The following is a 14,505-nucleotide window of genomic DNA, read 5'->3' on the forward strand; positions in this document are numbered from 1 at the left end:
GGATTAGACTAAGTGCCATTTTTTTTCCTACTCTAAGTGGAGGCTGTTGAGAGGGGCTTGGGCCCCAGTGTGGGTGAGCTGTTGCTTCTCGTGAAGATCCATGTGACGAGGTCCCCAGGAAACAGCAGCGAATGGGGATTGGGGCAGAAGTCACGAGAGGAGGGGGTTGGCCATGTCTCCAGTCTTGAATCCTCGTCAAGAGGACACCAAGGGGCCACGGCTGTGTGTCCTGAGGACCAGCCAGGGGGACACTGCCACCCTCCCCTGCCCCCAGCCCTGGCACCGAGCCAAGGAGCGGGCTTCGATGTATGGCAGGTTTGTGCTCTGTGGCTGGGCGCCCGGAGGGGCTGGCCCGAGGAACAGGAAATAGCTGGGTTTGGGGAAGTCGCGTGGCTTGGCCAAGCCAAGCCAGCCCGCAATGTGCTGGGCAGCCCTTGCTGCGGCCCTATCAATGCCCCATTTGAGGCTCACACAGGAGTCCTTTGACAGGGCTGGCTTTGCACCCACTGAGAGGGCCTATTTGAGCTGGATGCTCGGAAAGGGTTGGGCTGGGCAGGTGAGGGCCGCCGGGACCGTCTCGCCCTTCGAGGGAAGGAGAGTTGGCCAAATCGAGCCCAGGTCACCAAGCCAGAGCACCTCAGTTCCCCAGGACTGTGATGGTAGCAGGAACGGTCCCCCATAATTGAGTGGACCCTGCATGCATCCTCTCTGTGCCCCATGCTGCAGGCGCTGTGTGATGATTATTCCTGAGGCTCAGTGTGGGCAAGCCTCTTGCCTATAGTCATGATCCATTGAGGGGCAGAGCTGGGGTTGACTCTAACAGGCCTGACTGGAGCCTGAGCTTGTCCCTCTGGTCCTCTCTGGCCCACCTTGTGCACCTCACAAGGCGAACAGAGTGAGGGCATCATTCGAGAACCTTGGAAAGCCCTTAAGATAAGGCCTGAGTTGTAACCGTTGCTGTGTGCCTGGTGGGAGGACAGGCCTGGCTCAGAGCCTGGCACTGCTTGTGATGGAGGACGGCATCCACTGTGGGTCCTAGACCAAGGCTGACGGGGAAGTGGTGCAGGCGAGGCATGCTGGGGGCGTGAACTCAGCAGTGGCCATGCGGCAGGGACTCGGGAGGCATTTGGGAAGAAGGACCTGCAGGGCCTGGACATCAAAGTGAGGGAAAGGGAGGGTCCAGGCTGGCGCCCAGGTTTGGAGAGCATTTGGGATGGTGGTGCCCAGGTTTGGAGAGCATTTGGGATGGTGGTGCCCAGGTTTGGAGAGCATTTGGGATGGTGGTGCCCAGCTCTGAGCTGAGGACACAGGACGCGGGATGGAAGAGGGTGTGCTGAGTTTTGGGGGTGTTGCATTTGAGCTAGCTCGGGGGGACACAGGATGGGACGAGCTGTGGAGCTCAGGACGCAGCTGTGTCTATAGGTCTGGAGGTCAGGAGAGAGAGGAGGAAGGTGGTTGGGATATGAGTGTCATCTGTGGATGTGTGGGTGAGATGTCCTGTGGGTGGGACGTCAGCCAGGTTCCTGGAGGTGCTAACCCGTCCGCTGGTCACGAGGCTGGCCCGTGGCCTCCTGTACACGGCCCCAGATGAAGACGCCTCCTCGCCCTGTCCAGCCTCTGGCTTCCAGCCTGCTTGACCCCTTGTAGGGCCTGAGAGCAAGACAGCACGGTGAGGCGTGCCAGCCCCAAGAGACACCTCATACACAGAGGCTGCGGCCGGAAGGGGCCAAGGACAGGATGGGCGACCCAGTCATACAGCAACATCTGGGGGCGGGCGGGTGAGTCCACCCACTGTGCAGGTGAGGAAAAGTTGCCCCGAGCTGGTGGGCATGCTGTCCCACTTTGCAGAACCTCTGCCTGACTTCTGGGGAGACCAGAGATTCATGTCCAATCAAGCATCCTGGGAACGCCTCCAATTTGCCATGAAATAGTTGTAAGTGTCAAGAAAAGCAGTTTCCAGGTTAAGGGAAGTCGAGGGGAAGACCCATCCTTGGGTTTCTGGGTGGCATCAGGCTATAAGAAGCAGCTACCGTGGGTCTCTGCAGCCACAGGCCCCTGCCCGCTACCCGCCCGGACGGGCTCCCCTGGGGCCAGTGCTCAGTGCCAGCCTCTCTCCTGGGCCTCCAGAAGGACGCCTCCCTAATCAGCTGCCAAGAGTGTTGCGATGGGCAGCAGGCTGGCAGGGCCGGCCGGCCACAGGGAACCACAGCCCGAAATAAACAGTCTCTCTGGGAAAGTTCTGCTGCCACCTCAGAGGCCCGGGTGGTTCAGGAGGACCCTGGCCTTGCAGCTTCCTCTGCTCCATACGCCGGGGAACCGTCCAGGCCGGGGGACAGCACAGGCAAAGGTCTGGAGACGCGACCACACGGCAGAGGGAGACTCCAGCCTGGGTGCCGCCGTCTCACCTCTGACAGCTCACAACGTGCAACGCTGTGAGTACGTCCAGCCTTGACCTTGACAGGGCCATGCTGCTGAACCTTTGTATGTCGGTGGAGCTGGAATCCTTTCAGAGGGCTGGGGAAGAGCGGCGGTGTTCTAATGCACTTCAGCTGGGGCGATGGAGGAACGAGGGACACGCCAGGGACATCCCTGGGCACCTGCCCAGCTCCTCTGCCCTGGGGAGATGATGTCAGGGACCTCAGGGCGCGTGTGGGAAGGGAGGTGTAAACGTCTCTGCGGTTGGCCATCCTTCTGAAGGCTGTGGGTAGAAGGGCCTGGACACTGACGGTCCTTGGTTGCCCGTAGTCACTCCGTGAGTCAGACGGGGCCAGGCCTTGCTTCCAGGTCGCCGACTTCCACAGGGTGCTTTCCCACCAGCCTTCATCGCTGACGGCACCACAAAGGGAGGGGCCTGGAGACTAAATTAGGAGAGTGACCACCGGGCTGTAGTTTTGATATGTTAATTAGCACCTGGTCCTTCCCTTATGGACCCTGAAGCCACTTTCTTCAAATTGAGAAATGCTGTGTTTCCTTGTCAATCCCCTCCCCTCCCCCACCCTCCCTGGTTCTACCCCATGTATACCACCTGCGGGGGCAGAATTCCAGATGGCCCTCAGTGACCCGTGACCCTGATCAGTCTCTCCCCTTGAATATGGGCAGAGCCTGTGAATCTGATGGGACAGTCATTCCTGTGATTAGGTTATGTCACAGGGTACCGTTGGCTTTAAGCAAGGGAAATCATCCTGGGTGAGCCTGACCTGATCAGGTGACCCCTTACAGGGGCTGGGCTCTTCCTGAAGAGAGGGACTCGGTATGGCAGCGATTTGAAGCCTGAGAGGGCCTTGGAGGGGGCAGATGACAAGGAACTGTGGTGGCGTCTAGGAGCTGAGAGTGGCCCTGGTCAATCAAAGGGACTGGGGCAAGGGGGAGCCTCAGTGTGACAGCCTCTGGGCACTGAATTCTGCCAACCATCACGTGAGCCTGAAAGAGGATCCGGGCTCCAGAAAGGGATGCAGCCCGGCTGAAGTGGTGGTTGCAGCCTTGTGAGGCCCTGAGCAGAGAGCCCAGCTTAGTTGTGCTCAGACTTCTGATCGACAGAAACTGAGGTCAGACGTCTATGCTGTTTTAGGTCACTAAATTTGTGGTCATTTGTTACACAGCAATCAGAAACAAATACACCACTCCTTCCCAATTTGGCGGAATTTTATTTTTCTCTCCTAAGCTTCTAAGCGGCAGCAGCAGCAAGAATCCTGAAAATCTGCAGACCTGGTCTGTGTGGCTCCAGAGTTTTGAAGCTGAAGGATGAAACGGGTGAGCTGACCACTGTTGACACATCTTCATCTGCTCTTCTCAGCTCTCCAGAGGCTCAGTTCGGAGGCTGGCTGGGGGATTATATTAAATTCAGGGCTCAGATCTTTGAGAGGGAAGGAGACAAATTGAAATGCCACTGGGGGCTGGAACCGGGCTGGTAAGGGGCTGAAACCCGTGTGTCATAAAGGATGGTTGTAGGAAGCGAGGATGTTTTCATAAGGGAAGAGTGGACTCAGTGGGGGTGTGACCATGATCTTCCGGTCGCTGAGCATGGATCACCAGGAGACCTGCTCGCTCTCAGAGCCAGATGGAACCCTCGGGGGGTCAGAGGGCTCCCCGTCCGAGAGGCGCTCTGACATAGGCTGGACAGCAGCTTTCCCGAGACAGGAGAGAACTTGTGCTGCTTCTGGAAGGTTGGATGTGACCGGTGGTTGAGTTACATCAGAGCCACCTAGAGAGCTTAGAAATACGGATCCGCCAGCTCTGGGGTGGAGCCTAGGAATCTGCATTTTTCTTTGGAAAAACCTAAAACCAAACTTTGTCGACAATTTAGAGATAACTGAAGGAAGTACAAAATAAGGAATAACTTGCAAACACATCAAGGTGAGGCGTCTGCTCAGAGCCCGCAGCTCCCAGCTGGCTCCGGGGTCCTGTTCGGACCCTCCCTTCCTTGCCCTCACCTGCCCCGCCTGTCAGGGGCCTGCTCTCCCCGACCCCTGGGAGGGCCCCAAACACGTCCTGGTCTTGGACCCCCACCCTTGCGAAAGCTTTGCCTTAGCTTCGCCTAAGTTGCCCCCAAAATAGACCCTGAGACAGAGACTTGCACAGGAAGTTTCTTTGGGGAGGTGGTCTCAGGAAAGACAGAGGTCCCGGGAAAGAGGGGAAGTGAGACAGAGGAGGGATAAAAGCCAGTAAAAAATGCATAAATAAAAGGGTCACCTCTGTGGGGCTCACTGCTGCTTGATCCCCCGCTGCCCTCCTCACTGTCAGTGTGCAGCTGTAGGGAAAGCCACAGGTGGGCTGCAGGGCCATGGGGCGGGCATCCGCCGGGTCCGCTAGGGTTCCCAGTGCTAAACCCAGGCCTGCCGCCTGCCGCCCCCCAGTGCCCACTCCCTCTTCCAGCGTGATTGACACTGGGAGCCACTCCCCAGGGAAAGCTCCACCAGCTGCCCCTGGGGGCGTGGGCTCACCCTCTGGCCCCAAGGACGCATCCAACGCGGTGGCCTCTGTATTTTTAACACCCTCTCCAGGTGAGCACAAGGGGTGGCCACGCTGGATTTCCTGTTTTAGATGACCTTTGAGTTTCCTGCAGAGCCTGACATTCAAGGTTTCATGTTTCCCCTAAAACAAGGTGAGTCACTGTTTATCGAGCACAAACTCAGATAAGGTGCCTGCGCCAAGGGCAGCATCGGAGGCGCTCATGGTCTCGTAGGGGAGAGTCACCCAAACCAGTAAGGAAAATCTGAAACAGAATCTGCTGCAATTAAGGGGAAAAATGTGCTATGAGGAGGGAGTGACTCATTCTGTGGCAGAGAAGAGAGAGGGATGGGGGGGTAGAGGGGGAGGCAGAGAGACAGGCAATGGCCTGGGGAAGGTGGCGAGAAAGAGCCTGAGGAGTCTGAAATGCCCAGCTGAGTTTGACTTTTCATCTAGAGGTGATGTAGGGCCAATGGGAGCTTTCTTTTTCTCTTGGGAAGAGTGACAGAGAGTGTCACTGCTCCTGAATACCCACCTCCTCCCCTGGGCTGCTAGGCAGAGTCGGCCGTGTGCTCCTCGTCTGAGGCTGTTCGGAGAGACACATGCTGTCTCTCTCTTGACCGTGTGGCTGACCCAGGACTTGGAAATGGCAGGACAGCAGCGTGCAGGCAGCCTTGGGGAGGGCCTGTGCAGGGAGGCACCTGTCTAGCCCGGGTCTGCATCACCAGAGAGAAACAATCCCCGTGTTAAGCCATTGTGATCTGAGGGCTTGTTTGTTACTGCAACTCACCTATCCTGTCCTGACCGATACAAGAAGGTGCTGGAGAAACAATAAACACGGATGCAGCATTCAATACACCTCATCCTCCTCCATCCTGTGATATTGGTGTTGAGATCCCGACTTTACAGACACGGGACAGGACAGCAGCCAAGTGAAGGATTCACCTGAAGTCAGCTGGCAGGTGACAGAAGAGGGACTCAAACTCTGCTCTGTCTGGTTCCGGGGGTTTTTCATTTCATGAGTTTCCTCCCTGTCTGCATGCAAGCCCCTGGCGGAATGCGAGCTAATTTGGGGGGGGAGGGGTATGTGGATGAAAAAGTTAAATTTAATTAACTTTGAATTTATTTGAAGGCACATTGTAATAAATATATAAACTGTACATCAAACCAGTGATTTCACGGCTATTATTTCGTAGGAGGAGGAGAAATTTTTTCAAAAAGTGCGTTGATTTAGAGTGAATTGAAGAGAAGGATTAAATTGATAACAGTAAAGCTGTAGGTGGATCCAGCAAAACCGTGATGACGGTGGGCGAAGGATGAAGGGGGCACCCGGCCCTAGACCAGGTGGCACCTCTCGTCCCAGGAGCGCGAGCTCACCAGGTCTGCTCTTGAGGAAAAGACTGGGCGGGGGGCGCAGGGGCGGGCGCTGTGTGCCTTCCGCTGAACCACGCTCTGCTCACGGCCGCTCACTTTATCACAAACGCTCTCTCTTGGATAAAACACTAAAGGCTTTAAGTTTCTGGAAACCTGAGGTGTGTGAAAACAAGGCCAGGGAACAGCGGGAACCCTTCACGGCGGCCGGTCCCAATCGAAGAAGGCCCCTCCACGCATTTTTTTCTCGGACCCATACCGGACGCACTGTTCCCGATTTTGATTCCCGGGGAAAAATGTTTCACATCTTACAAACACAAATATTTATTTTCTTTCCTCAAGGTATAGGCTGAACCTCCAGCTCCGCTCCCCCCGCAGCCCGCGCTCCCGCTGTGGAATGTTCTTTAACCCCCTTTTTGGGTCCCCATCTCTGTTCCTGAAAGCTTACCTGTGGCATATTTCTGGAGCTCCGCTGGTGAGGGGGAAGTGACACAGAAAAGGCGCCTGTGTTCCTCCAACGAGGCCACAGAACCGCCATTCAGAGCCGGAGCTGAAAGGGCTGTTTCACGGGCCCAGCTGCAGCCCCTGCCAAGAGGGCTTTGTCCCTGAGCTCCGGACGCAGCCCTGTCCATCGGGGAGAGAGCGGCGGGGGGGGGGCGGGGAGGGGACTCCAGCTCACGTCCTCCTCGTCCACCACCAGCGGGACCCCAGGCTGACCCCTGTCGGTTAACATGGAAATGGAAGCGGATCATCATTAGTTCCTTCTTTTAATTCATTTCTTCATTTGCTCACCAGATGCCGTGTGCCAGGAAGCATGTGTGGTCCTAGGGATACAGTGATGATTGAGATGGGCAATGCCCCCGCTTGGAGGGAGCTGGCATCCTCTGGGGGGTCGGTGGGGGGGGGGTGTAACACTTTTTTTTTTTTTTTTTGAGGAAGATTAGCCCTGAGCTAACATCTGCCACCAATCCTCCTCTTTTTGGTGAGGAAGACTGGCCCTGAGCTAATATCCATGCCCATCTTCCTCTACTTTATATGTGGGACGCCTACCACAGCATGGCTTGCCAAGCAGTGCCATGTCCGCACCCGGGATTGAAACCTGTGAACTCTGGCCGCCGAAGTGGAACGTGCGAACTTAACCGCTGCGCCACTGGGCCAGCCCCCGGGGTAGCACATTTATAACACAATTTTGGGAAATGGTAAGCACCACGGTGCCCATGCCCTACAGCAGCTCTGGAGAAGAAACTTTGACTTACAGGTCATAGAGAGAAAAGAAAGCAGCAGCTTCAGCTGGTTTGGGAATTATACACATAAATGAAACTGAAATGGGAGAAGTCAGAGAGAAAGGCTTTTTGCCTCCTTGTTCTCTAAAACTGGGGCAAAGGGGAAGAGGCCTGAGTTCCAGGCTTGGCTCTGCCCCTAAACCGGCTGGACAGCTTTAAGCAAGTCATGTACCTCTCTGGGCCTCAGTGTCCTCTCTGACAAATGGGCTAAGGTCCTTGGATCTGCTGGCCTCACCGGTTTGTTGGGAGAAGGAAGGTGACACGGTGATGGAGTGAGGGACTGCCACGTCACGTGTGGAGGGACTGTTACCTTTATTGTTGAAGATTGTGAGAATGCTGGTTGGGTCTGCTGTGTCCGGCAATCACTTTTTAAAAACTGTCCATGTGACGGGCCCGGTGGTGTAGTGGTTAAGTTTGCGTGCTCTGCTTTGGCAGCCCAGAGTTGGCGGACCTACACGCTGCTCATCAAACTACATTGTGGAGGCGTCCCACACACAAAATAGAGGAAGATGGGCACAGACATTAGCTCAGGGCCAATCTTCCTCACCACAAAAGAAAAACAAAAAATGCTGCATGTACATTTCTCTTTATTGAGGAATAATCTACACAGAGAGAAGTGTTAGTGATTACACCCCCTGGAAGGATGATTGTCCTTCAACCCCTACAGCTACCTCTGTCCTCTCGTAGCCTCCTCCCAGTGAGGCAGGCAAGCTGAGAGCCACCATTTCCTTGTCATTCTGCGTGATGTCAAGCTGAGGCTCAGAGATGTTAAGTCAGCGGCTCCAGGTCACACAGCCAGTGAGCAGCAGAAGTACATTTGAACCTGGGTCTTTCAGGCGGCCAAGCCCATGCTCTTTCTGCTCCCATCAACGACTAGACCTGGATGCAGTGGCAGGGACCAGTCCTGGTGATGGTCCTTTATTCACAAGCCTTTATTGTTGCCTTCTCTGTGCAGAGCCTGGGCTGGCCTGGGTACAGAGATGAATCAATCAGAGCTCCCCGCTTGTGGGTGAGACAGACAATGCCCAGAAGCACAGGGAGGGGGCCTATCCCAGGGGGCTGGGGGAGAGGTGGGCATGCAGAAGGTGCCTCCACCATGGCCACATCCAAGCAAGCAGGGTGGCTGAGAGCACTGGCCTGGGGCCCTGTCCTGGCAATGACACTTCTCAGCTGTGTGATGTTAGACAAGTTACTTCACAGCTCTGTTTTCAGTTCCTCATCTGGGAAATGAGGGTAATAATAGTAGCTGCCTTGCAGGGTTGTCAAGAAAATTAAATGAGACAGTTCATAGAAGTCTGCTCCTGCAGTCAACCCTGGGAGGTAGGCACTGTCAGCGTCCCCAGTTTCCAGATGAGGAATCCAAGGCACAGAGAGGGGAAGTAGCTTACCCATGGTCACACAGGCAGTATATAGCATACCCAGGTCATTTGCCTCCCGAGTCTGCGCTCTCAACCATCTTCTCCACTGCCTTGTGCATACTAACTGCTAACATACACGATTCTGATTCCGATCTTGAAAGATTCTGTCAGGCAGAGAGCTAGCGGGAGGAAAGGGCATTCTGGGCAGATGGCTCTGCCTGTGCAAAGGCCTGGAGGAGAACTCGAGAATCCAGGAGCAGCTGGAGAGCGGGCTGTGTGTGCAGAGGCAGGGGACAGCCAGGGCTGGAGAAGGGGAAGTGTGTTCAGGGAGGAAACTGGGGTTGAACTGCAGGTGGAGGAGGATCTGGGTGTGGGACGTGGGTGCCGGGCTGGGGCACGAGGCCACCAGACTCTGGTTTCCCGGGCTTGGCGTGGCGGCTTCGCGACGGCGCAGGCTCCAAGCCTGGAGGAGCCGCCCTCCGCCCACCTGAGATTTCCTGAATTCCAGCGCAGCTCTGGTTGCTTCTGCAGGCAAAGGAGCCCTTGTGGTTGCAGGGGCCTCTCGGACCCAGGCCAGGCTGCTCCCTTCCTCTCCAGGCACACACACCTCCATTCAGCGGGGGCCCCGCCCCTCCAGGGGGCTGGGGGCCAGGGCAGCCACCCCCACGTCAGTGGGGGGCCGCCTGGCTGGGAGGCTGGGCAGCGAGGTTGATAAGACCCGGCCCCCACGGGCCCCCGCAACTGTGCCGGCTGCTGTCCACGCTGCCAGAAACATGAAGGTCATCTCTGGCACCAGCCTCGTGCTGTGCGGCCTGCTGCTGCTCCATGCCCCATGCACACTTGGCCTCGCACCCCCGTCCAGAGGTGAGGGGGCCTGTGGGAGGTGGGGGACACTGGGCGAGCGGCCCCTGACCAGTAGTCTGGGGGGTCGGTCACTGAGATGGGCAGAGGCTAAATGGGATGCAGGATGGGGAGAGGGGCAGGGAGGCAGGGGTGCCAGCAGGCTGGTACAGGAGCAGGCAGAGATGGTGACATCCCTAAGGCCCAGGGCAGGGGTGACCCTCGGTCTGTTCTGCTGAGGGACATGAGGGGTCGCTCGAGGCCTTTCTCTGGAGACCCTGAGCCTTCCCTGGGGCTTCTGAGCCCCCAGGCTGCCCTCAGGGACCATGTACACTGCAGGGCCTGTGGTCCTCTGGATCATGGAGGGCAGAAGCTGCCCAGAGCGTCTGCTGACGTCTGCAGCTGCACCGAGCCCAGGGCCAAGCTCACGGCTCTTTCAGGAGGGCAGCTGGGGGGGGCCAGGACTCCATCCCCTCTTTGAGTAGCCCTCCAAGCACATCCTGGACTGGGCTCCCTACGAGGCTGCAGCACTCTCAAAGTTTCAGCCTTGAGCACAGAATCCTAGAACGCCCAACTCTTCCTGTACAGATGGGGAAACTGAGGCTGGAGAGGGGCAGACCTGCCTAAGACGACACAGTGAGATAGCCCCAGAGCCTCCTGCCTCTTGACCCACTGCTCTGTGTGTGGCCAATTCCCTCTCTCTCTTTGGGCCTCAGTTTACTCATTTGTAGCCTCAGCTAGTGGGAACCCGGGAAGGGCTGCGAGGTCATTTCTAAGGTCCCATGAGGAACTCTGATACCCAGGTCGAGGGCACAGTGGCTGGGGGCTGGGACAGCCAGCACACCTTCTCTTTTTGGATTCTTCCTGAATCCCCACTCAGGAGTGGCTGGGATCCAGTGTGGGGTGGAGAGGGGACTACATCCCACCCGCTGCGGGCCCAGGCCAGTGAAAGCCTCAAGCAGGCAGCTCCGTTCTCCCCCCCGGATGGATGAGAAAACTGAGGCTCCCCCAGGGCCACAGCGGGGCTGAGCCGGGATTCGAACCCTGTCTGCCTCCTTCCGCTCCATGCACTTCGAGCACCCGGTGCCGCCTCCCAGGGCGTCTGGAAAGACATGCTCCCCGGGTTGTGTCCGGGGCCACCTGGTCAGGCTGCCACGGTGGCCACTAGGAACTCCTGCCCCTTGCCCTGCCCTTGGACACCAGCCGGCCAGCTCCGCCGGGCGGAGGGAGACTCGGTCCACTTTGGTGATTCGCTCTGATGCTCAGATGAAAGAGGCCGTGTTGACGGGCACTGCTGTGGCTCTCAAGGCTGTGCCCACCCCGGACGGCCCACCCTCAGTGCCTTCCTGCCCGGCTAGGAGAAAGAGCCGCCCTTGGTTTGTGGCAGCCCTTCTGGGCTGAAACCTGAAAAGTGGGTTTTAAAGGCTGTCTCCCTGAATGCCCACTGTGTGCCCAGCCCTGTGCCGGCACATCTGTGCCCTTGGCTCATCCTCAAAGGATCCTGTAAGGATGGGGTCATCAGCTCATGGTACAGACGAGGAAACGGAGGCTCAGAGAGGTGAAGTGAGTTACCAAGGGCCAAGGCTCCAGCCTCGTCCTTCCCTTGGGGCTGAGCTGTGTGGCCTTTGGCAAGTCGCTCGTCTGTGTGTCTGCTCGCACGCTGACGAAAGGACCCAGCCAGCCAGGCCCAAGTCGTCTGCTCTGCCTGAGGCCTCGAGTCCAGATCGCAGCAGCCCCTGATGCTCGGCTCCTTTGCCTCCGAGCGTCTTCGGTCCAGCCTCCTGACCTCTGCCCCCTGCTCATTGCCCTCTCCCTCCTGCCCCCTCCCAGGGCACCTCTGTCGGACGCGGCCCACGGACCTGGTGTTTGTTGTGGACAGCTCGCGCAGCGTGCGGCCAGTGGAGTTTGAGAAGGTGAAGGTGTTCCTGTCCCAGGTCATCGAGTCCCTGGACGTGGGGCCCAATGCCACCCGCGTGGGCCTGGTCAACTACGCCAGCGCCGTGAAGCAGGAGTTCCCGCTGCGGGCCCACGGCTCCAAGGCCGCGCTGCTGCAGGCCGTGCGCCGCATCCAGCCACTGTCCACGGGGACCATGACGGGCCTGGCCATCCAGTTCGCCATTACCAGGGCCTTCAGCGAAGCCGAGGGCGGTCGCGCCAGGTCCCCCGACATCAGCAAGGTGCGTGCCCGCCCTGCTGGGTTCCCGCTGTTTGTCGGCTCCCACTTGTGCTAAGAACTTTGCTGGCACGCTCTTTGGTTCTCCCGACACCCCCGTGATCGCCGTTTTATTGGGGAGCAGACCCAACTAAGAGAAGAGGCTGAGCTGGGATCGAACCCCTCTTTACCCACCTTCCGACCCCAGGAGTCACAATGGGGTGACGATGATTTCAGGGTGGTTGACCTTGGCTCCCCAGCCCGTCTGAGCTCCTCGAAGGCACAGCGAGAGGGTGCAGATGCTTATGTGATGGTCAGGGGCGTGGACACTGCCGCCGGCCTGTCCACGTTCAAGCCCCGGCTCCACCACACCAGCTGTGCCTCCCTGAGCAGGAGTTTCAGCCCGTGCGCCTCAGTTTCCTCACCTACAAAATGGGAGCAACACAGCGCCTTCTCAGAGGGCCAAGGCAGGACTAAACGAGTTTATCTGCTGAAGGCGCTCAGCGCAATGCCTCGGACCCAACAGGCCCCATAGAGGCGTTAGCTGAGTTTGTATTTAGTACGCCTTTGAGGGGAGGGGCTCAGAAACGCAAAGCAATGCCCCCAAGTCACACTGGCCAGGGCTCCAGGCCGAGCGTGAGCGTTTGCACAGAACTTGCACCCATGGGGCAACGTTTCAGGACTCAGCCCGGGGCCTGCGAGGCCGGTCAGTGTCCTCTCCCCACAGGGCCTCCCACCGGCCTGCGCCTCCCTCTCGCAGCCCTCGTGGGCCTGAGGAGTCGTTATTCATCTGCCCAGCGCCCCAGCCCAGGGGAGGTATTCTTTCTTATCGCCCTCCGTGCCCCACCCTCTGGCAGGCAGACGTGCCTAACGTGACTGCCACACGGATAAAACCCTGCTCAGAGGTGGTATCCCCATTTTACAGATGAGGAAACTGAGGCACAGGGAGCTTAAGCAAGTTGCCCAGCTAATAAGTGGTAGAAGTGTTCCCACAGACGCTGGCGTATAATCCCAGGCATTACAGCCCTCCAAGAAACGACCTGTTGGGTAGCCTGCTGGTCTTATTCTGTGGGGACCGTTCACAGGTTCTGATGTGAGGGTGATGGTTGTGGTGGGCGAGAGAGGAGAGACCCTCCAGCGGGTGACACTGAGGGTCTGGGGGCGCTGGCTCAGGACATCAGGCGTTTAACCTGGAATTCAGCTGTGGGGGCTCCTACCAGGTGGAGTGAAAGTCCCAAAGCTGGATTGAAGGGGGACAGCAGGGACACATGGGGACTGTGGCAGCATCTGGCAGTGACGGTCACAGCCAGGTTTTTAGTGCCAGGAGCCCAGGCCTTTGGAGGTGTCCAGGGCAATGATTCTAAACTAGTAGCTGCCCTTCCAGGCTCCTGACCCTGAGTCCTCTTAGGAGGACCTGGCCACCTGCCCTGATCCAGAGGAGGGAACGGAGGCTCAGGAAGGGGGTTGTCACCAGGGAGCTGCATTGCTAACCCAGGCCCGTCTCAACTGCAGTCACCAAGACAAGGGCGGGGACCCAGGAGTCCAAGCTGACCCAGGTCAGACGCAGAGAGGCAACCAAGGGGGCTGATCCGAGCCCCAGATTGGGGCCGAGCTGTGGGGACCCCAACTTCAGGGCACTCCCAGGAGAGGGAGGAGGGCCAGGCTCGGCCCCCGCGGTCTTCTTTCTAGGGTTCAGAACAGAGGAGCCCGTGGGAGGGAGAAGACAGTCTTTCCTCTACGGAAAGGGCATGTAGCATCCCGCGGAAGGAGGGGGGGAAGGCGGCCTCTTCCCCCCAGTGCTTGGGCATCTATGTGGGAACCGCCCCCTTCCCAGGCCGAGACGGAAGGACGTCCAGACTGGAGGCCCAGCCGCTGTTCCTTAGCCTCCGCCGCCCTCTGGTGGCCACAGGCAGAACTGCACGGCGCTGGGGACACGGGCTCGGCTCCGTCCTCGGTGGCCGCGGTCTAAGCGGAGAGACATCCAGAGGCCCCGGTCGGGTGTGTCTTTCTGCCACAGGAAACCTGTCTCCGCTTCCGCTGGCCAGGTTCTCCTCCCCGGGGCCGAACACCTGCCACCGACTAGCCGCGTGACTGGGCAAGCTGCTCTGCCCTTCGGGGGCCTCAGTGTCCCCTTCTGTCCAGGGCCCCGGGCAGGGGCTCCCCGGAGGGCCAAGCGTCCCAGCCCATTCGGGCAGGATGGCCGGGCCTCACACGCTCCCCGCGTGTCGCAGGTGGTCATCGTGGTGACAGACGGGAGGCCCCAGGACAGCGTGCGCGACGTGTCTGCGCGGGCCCGGGCCAGCGGCATCGAGCTGTTCGCCATCGGCGTGGGCCGCGTGGACAAGGCCACGCTGCGGGAGATCGCCAGCGAGCCGCAGGACGAGCACGTCGACTACGTGGAGAGCTACAGCGTCATCGAGAAGTTGTCCAAGAAGTTCCAGGAGGCCTTCTGCGGTGCTCGGGGAGGCGGGACGGACAGGGCAGGGACGGGGGCGGGGCTTAGAGAATGGGGCGGGGCCAGGAAGGGGGCGGGACCACGGTGTGGGGCGGGGCC

The 14,505-nt window shown here is 58.6% G+C and overlaps 1 protein-coding gene across 1 annotated transcript in view; it reads left to right on the forward strand.

Moving 5' to 3' along the window:
* The first annotated feature begins 9,732 nt into the window (after positions 1–9,732).
* MATN1 (matrilin 1) overlaps positions 9,733–14,505 on the forward strand; it is a 9,526-nt gene continuing 4,753 nt past the window's right edge. Inside the window, exons 1-3 of the mRNA XM_046663401.1 lie at positions 9,733–9,823; positions 11,630–11,976; positions 14,183–14,405. Of these exons, the coding sequence (XP_046519357.1) occupies positions 9,733–9,823; positions 11,630–11,976; positions 14,183–14,405 (661 nt within the window). The remainder of the gene's footprint in view (positions 9,824–11,629; positions 11,977–14,182; positions 14,406–14,505) is intronic.

The sequence above is a fragment of the Equus quagga genome, chromosome 5 (genome assembly GCF_021613505.1).
Source record: "Equus quagga isolate Etosha38 chromosome 5, UCLA_HA_Equagga_1.0, whole genome shotgun sequence".
In the NCBI taxonomy this organism is placed as follows: domain Eukaryota; kingdom Metazoa; phylum Chordata; class Mammalia; order Perissodactyla; family Equidae; genus Equus; species Equus quagga.